This window comes from Chaetodon auriga, chromosome 5 (assembly GCF_051107435.1).
Source record: "Chaetodon auriga isolate fChaAug3 chromosome 5, fChaAug3.hap1, whole genome shotgun sequence".
Classification (NCBI taxonomy): Eukaryota; Metazoa; Chordata; class Actinopteri; order Chaetodontiformes; family Chaetodontidae; genus Chaetodon; species Chaetodon auriga.
In genome coordinates, this window is record NC_135078.1 from 3085298 (window position 1) to 3091030 (window position 5733).

The 5733-nt window shown below is 45.1% G+C and overlaps 2 protein-coding genes across 2 annotated transcripts; one reads left to right on the top strand and one right to left on the bottom strand.

Moving 5' to 3' along the window:
* The first annotated feature begins 1042 nt into the window (after positions 1-1042).
* LOC143320914 (tubulin beta-1 chain) lies at positions 1043-3653 on the top strand. Its single transcript, XM_076730956.1, has 4 exons — positions 1043-1177; positions 2045-2153; positions 2250-2360; positions 2486-3653. Exons 1-4 carry the CDS (start codon positions 1121-1123, stop codon positions 3544-3546), a joined length of 1338 nt encoding a protein of 445 aa, XP_076587071.1. The 5' UTR covers positions 1043-1120; the 3' UTR covers positions 3547-3653.
* A 652-nt stretch (positions 3654-4305) lies between these two features.
* Positions 4306-5733, bottom strand: LOC143320626 (bcl-2-like protein 2). Its single transcript, XM_076730448.1, has 2 exons — positions 5251-5733; positions 4306-4437 (listed from the first exon to the last, which is right to left on the bottom strand). Exons 1-2 carry the CDS (start codon positions 5731-5733, stop codon positions 4306-4308), a joined length of 615 nt encoding a protein of 204 aa, XP_076586563.1.

Sequence of the window (5733 nt, forward strand, 5' to 3'; positions counted from 1 at the left end):
ACATAATCTTCAGAATCAACCATGAATCTGCAAGATGTTCTGTCTGAGATGGAAGATGAAAATCTGACATTCAGACTGGAGGAAAGCATGTTATAAGATCTGGACAATATAGGTGTGGCATACTGCAAATTCCTGTGCACAAGAATGAGTTCTGTCTTTATGGCATTGGTACTTTACCACCACACATGATCGTGTAACACCATCAAGGGTCAACAGGGCTTTTACAGGCTCTTTTCCTTGTTGTTAATCTTACAGGTCAGGGCCAACTGATCACTGATTTCACACCTAAAAATGTCAATGTTCCTCAGTATGACTATCATTTTCTCTACCTTGATGCAACTCCGCACAAGTCTTTATTCATTCAGACTTCCTGTAAATATGTTATTGCCCAGCGTTTTTCATTCATGCACCATCAATGCCGAGAATGCAGCTTTTCATTCCAAACAAAATGTACATTAGCTCATGACCACACACTGAACCAGAGAATGGGGACTAATCAGTGAAATTAGCTGCTGTTGTTCGTAGCTGGAATGAAAAGCTGTAGACCCCTTGGCCTAAGAGGCACATGACTCAAAATCACTGTTGGAGCCACACCAGTCCAGTCCTGCGACCGTTTCCGCCCGTCAAACTTCTGCTGAACGGAGCCATTGTGTTCTGTCAGTCAGCCACGTGGACTGTGGCTAACTAGCAGTAAACTAACGCTGCTTTCTTAATCATCAAATTGTTTTCCGTCGAACGATGAAATAAAACACGTCACTGTTTTAAATGCCGTTTACAGGCTGTGATATGCAGAATAAAATCAGTTGCCACTGTCACATATCTATTCTGTCATCATGAGGGAAGTAGGACAACGTCTGCACAGATTACATGTCAGTCATACGTCTGGAATGAATCTGATTGGCAGACGGATTCGACCAATCGCGGATAAGAATATGAACATTTGATTGGTCTAAATGTGTGTCTGTAACGCAATCTTGGACGAATGAGCCAATATACAATCTATCTGTGGAGAAAAGGGCGGGTCCAATGGTGGTATAAAGAAGGAAGTTTAGCCGTTGTGCACGCACATACGGAAACGTAAAGTCATTCATCTTAGGCCTAGTCTATCTTCAGCAACAAAATGAGGGAAATTGTGCATCTCCAAGCCGGCCAGTGTGGGAACCAGATTGGTGCCAAGGTTAGTAAAATTGTGTTTGACTTTTGAGCACTAAATCAAGTCGCCGTGTTCAGAAACATCGTGTTTGCTCGTCTGCTCTTGGAGCTGGTGCTTTGTGCCCGTTACGTTCTCATACGCGTCTCAGAAACCACACCCTGGGAAAATCAACGTTTGTCCTACTTAAGAAAAAATATCCTTTAACGTTTAATTTAACCTTAATGACTTTTGGGGTTATATTGTGGACCGCAGTGCGTCGAGATGTAGACGAATAAAAACAGTTAAACAAAATTTATTCTCCTCAGATTTAATTAAGTAGTCAGTATTTAGTAGTCGTAATAGCAGCAGCAGAAGTAGTAAACATTTTAAAACCATAAGGTATCTGTTTGAAGTAAACGTTGCTGACGGGATTTCCATTTACGAAATATCTTCACATCACCATTGTTCCTCCGGCAGACATTACTGCAATGCGAAGAAAAATACCATAATCCCAAAACGGGTTGTGAATGGAACGTTATTTAAGTGTTCCTCAATGAAATGTTCCAGCTTTAAATTTTTTTTTAACGTAAATGAAACCTCGCTTTTGTAACGGTTCCCGGTTTTCATTGAGGCCTACTTGGCAGCGCCGGCTTTGCCTGGAGTAGGCGGTGTTAGCGGTTAGTGACGTAGTTGGGAGTTTCAAATTCATAACCCATGAGTCGCAGCCAATAGGGGGTCAGGCCGCGCGCACCGAAGGCAGGACGGCGGGAAATGAAGATTCAGACGTTAAAGAATCACCTTTACAATAAATAAATGCTGAACAAACAATAACCAAAACATTGTCCATTGATGGATGCTTAGTAATTAAGAGCAAAGTGAGTTTGCAAATTTAATATTTCTCATTTCTGACAGTTTTGGGAGGTGATCAGTGATGAGCATGGCATTGACCCAACTGGTACATACCATGGTGACAGTGATCTGCAGCTGGACAGGATCAATGTCTACTACAATGAAGCCACAGGTAAGTCTAAAGCTGCTTCTTGTTGTTGTTTTGTTTTATCTGCATAAACTGCCCTCTTCCTTCCATTTTTCCTCACATCTTATCTGTTTCCTGTAGGTGGTAAATATGTGCCCCGTGCAGTGCTGGTTGATCTGGAGCCAGGCACCATGGACTCTGTGAGGTCTGGACCTTTCGGCCAGGTTTTCAGGCCAGACAACTTTGTTTTTGGTAAGTCTTTTTTGTTTGTTTTGATGTATATATTTCTCTTTGAAATTTTGTCCAGAAATTGTCAACTGCTTTTCATTATGCACCTTTAGTGCTGTAAAGCTTAATCTTGATTCTTGTCTTTATAGGTCAGAGTGGTGCTGGAAACAATTGGGCTAAGGGTCACTACACTGAGGGTGCTGAGCTGGTGGACTCTGTCCTGGATGTGGTGAGGAAGGAGGCAGAGAGCTGTGACTGCTTGCAGGGCTTTCAGCTCACACACTCTCTCGGTGGGGGTACGGGCTCTGGTATGGGCACCCTGCTGATCAGCAAGATCCGTGAAGAGTACCCTGACCGCATCATGAACACGTTCAGCGTGGTGCCTTCCCCAAAAGTATCAGACACAGTCGTTGAGCCCTACAACGCCACGCTATCGGTCCACCAGCTGGTAGAAAACACAGACGAGACCTACTGCATCGACAATGAGGCCCTGTACGACATCTGTTTCCGCACCCTCAAACTCACAACCCCCTCTTACGGAGACCTCAACCACTTGGTTTCTGCAACCATGAGCGGAGTCACTACCTGCCTCAGGTTCCCCGGACAGCTCAACGCTGACCTGCGGAAGCTGGCGGTAAACATGGTGCCATTCCCCCGTCTGCACTTCTTCATGCCAGGCTTTGCTCCCCTCACAAGCAGAGGCAGCCAGCAGTACAGATCGCTCACCGTGCCAGAGCTCACCCAGCAGATGTTTGATGCCAAAAACATGATGGCCGCCTGCGACCCACGCCACGGCCGCTACCTGACAGTGGCTGCCATCTTCCGTGGCCGCATGTCCATGAAGGAGGTGGATGAGCAGATGCTGAATGTGCAGAACAAAAACAGCAGCTACTTTGTTGAATGGATCCCCAACAACGTCAAGACCGCCGTCTGCGACATTCCTCCCCGTGGCCTCAAGATGGCTGCCACCTTCATCGGAAACAGCACTGCCATCCAGGAGCTCTTCAAGCGCATCTCTGAGCAGTTCACCGCCATGTTCAGGCGCAAAGCTTTCCTCCACTGGTACACTGGCGAGGGTATGGATGAGATGGAATTCACCGAGGCAGAGAGCAACATGAACGACCTGGTGTCTGAGTACCAGCAGTACCAGGACGCCACTGCTGAGGAGGAGGGAGAGTTTGACGATGACGGCGAGGAGGAGGTGGCCTAAACGTACCTTTTGACAAAGATGTCAGTGAAATGTTAAGTCTTTCCAGTTGTCAGTGTTTCAGTTCCGTCTGCTGTTCATGTTAATAAAAGTTCTTCTGCGTATTTGAACTTTGCCTTCCTTTTTTTTTTATCACTTCAATATAACACACCTGATATGTAAGCAAAGGTAGTGAAGTTTTGTTTGAGCACATGCTCTCACTGTGGATAAAGTGAGGTTGCATGACTGCTATTGTGCTGGATGAGATGTGCAAAACTAATCTTAAAGATCAGATGAGTCACTTCTGCTGCTTAAATGAACTCTTACTGGTTTTCAAGGCTTTATTGTAAATAATTCCAAAACTGACCAAATGGTGTCAGTAAACATGCAGCTAACAGGGCCTTCAATTAAAGTACACCAGGAAGCAGCCCAACCATGTTTTTCATGTCAGTCTGCTCTGTAATCCAGACTGACTGCATGTGCACTTTGCACAGCTGATGGAGCTGTGTGCAAATTAATGTGAAAACACACAAGTTTATGTACTTCACAAATGTTATTACCTCATTCTTGCTGGTGTGTGACTATTGGAATGGCCTAAATACTCTACATCTTAGGTTACCACACGATAGAACATCTGCTATTACCAGAACATCATGTGAATTATGCTGATTTGTATGGCTTATTTACCAACAAGTTTTTATGGAAAATACCCACTGTGTTACACCTCTGCCAGCAGTTTCACTCATCGAGTCTGTGCTTGTGGTCAGTAGGTGGCAGTGTTGGCTAAGCAGCCATTCTTTTCCACAAGAAGTAGGTGACGATGCTTAACGCCAATGCCAACAGTGTCCAACAGCACACTTTCTTCACCTGGACTTCCAAGCCTTGCTTCTCTCCAAAGCGTGACACAAAACCGCTCTGTCACAAGCAAAGAAGAAAATGAAAGTTTCACGTGAAATGATACATTTCAGTACATAGAATTTGACAAAAGGATGTCCTGTACATCATTAAGAGCCAATTAAATGCAGAAAGAGACGATTCACATATCATTTAGGAGAGGAAAGCAATATTTGATGGAGCAGGTAGAGGGCAGGTTTGTCCAACAGTGACAGCTCATTTGGTTTGAATTGTGTGTTTGTGTGTTTGTTTGTTTGTTTGTTTGTTTGTTTGTTTGTTTGTTTTATTTGTTTGTTTCTTGAAAATATTCTTCAAATTTTATTCAACTTAGTCACTCAAAGCCAGCATTTTAATGGCATCTTGTTTAAAAAAGGATGTTGATCTGCAGCTTTCAAGGCTTCATGGGACCCAAAGCTTCATTTGTTTGTGGTCATTGTTTCATCGAAAATTATTTGGAAAATATTGATCATTGAAGTAGGTGCGATATAAACTAACATGACAGGAGCCTTCATGCTTATCTCATCTTGAAGGGACCTATAAAAGTCAGGATATCTTGGCCACTGCTGCTCCAATTTAAAACATTTGTCTTCTTTTTTTAAACCTGTCTGTCACATGTCCACGATGATTACGGTGCACTACTCAATCAGTGCAGTGTCCCTTAAGGGAACTGGATTCCCACTGTTGTTTGGCATGATGGAGCATGGTTTCAGGGCTTTACTTCTTTATTTACTTAAAAATCCATCATGTATGACGGTACTGTGGTTGCATATTATGTTTCAAGTAGGAGAATTAGTTTGTTTTGTCTTCTCCAGATATTCACTTGTGAACACTTACCCATCCTCCCTTGTGTCTTATCTCAGGGCAGATGACCCTCTCCACGTATGCCCCCACACACTCCTTCAGCCGTGGCAGGACCACCACCATGCCCCTCTCATTGCAGTGCAGTGCCATCTGACCAGCCAGCACATATACTGACAGCACTGCACTCCAGGCCAGGTCCCTGCGCCGTCCCCCAGGGACAGGGGGAAAGAAGTGCTCGTCCAGGATGCTCATGAGCATGGAGCAGGCTGTGTTCTCCGTCACATCCTGGAAGATGCGAGGCCAGCGCCTGAAGAAGATGGGGAATCGAGTGAGGAGCTCGTCTCCGGCGTGGCGCAGGGCTGCGGTGCAGGCCGTGGGGGCAGGCCCCATGGCGCCATCTGCCCCCCCTGTGGTTACATATTCTATGTAGTCATGGGCCATCAGAAAAGCCTCTCTGACCAGCGGGTCAGGACTGTTCAGGCCCAGTCTGGCCTCTGGCACCTCAGACTGGCACAT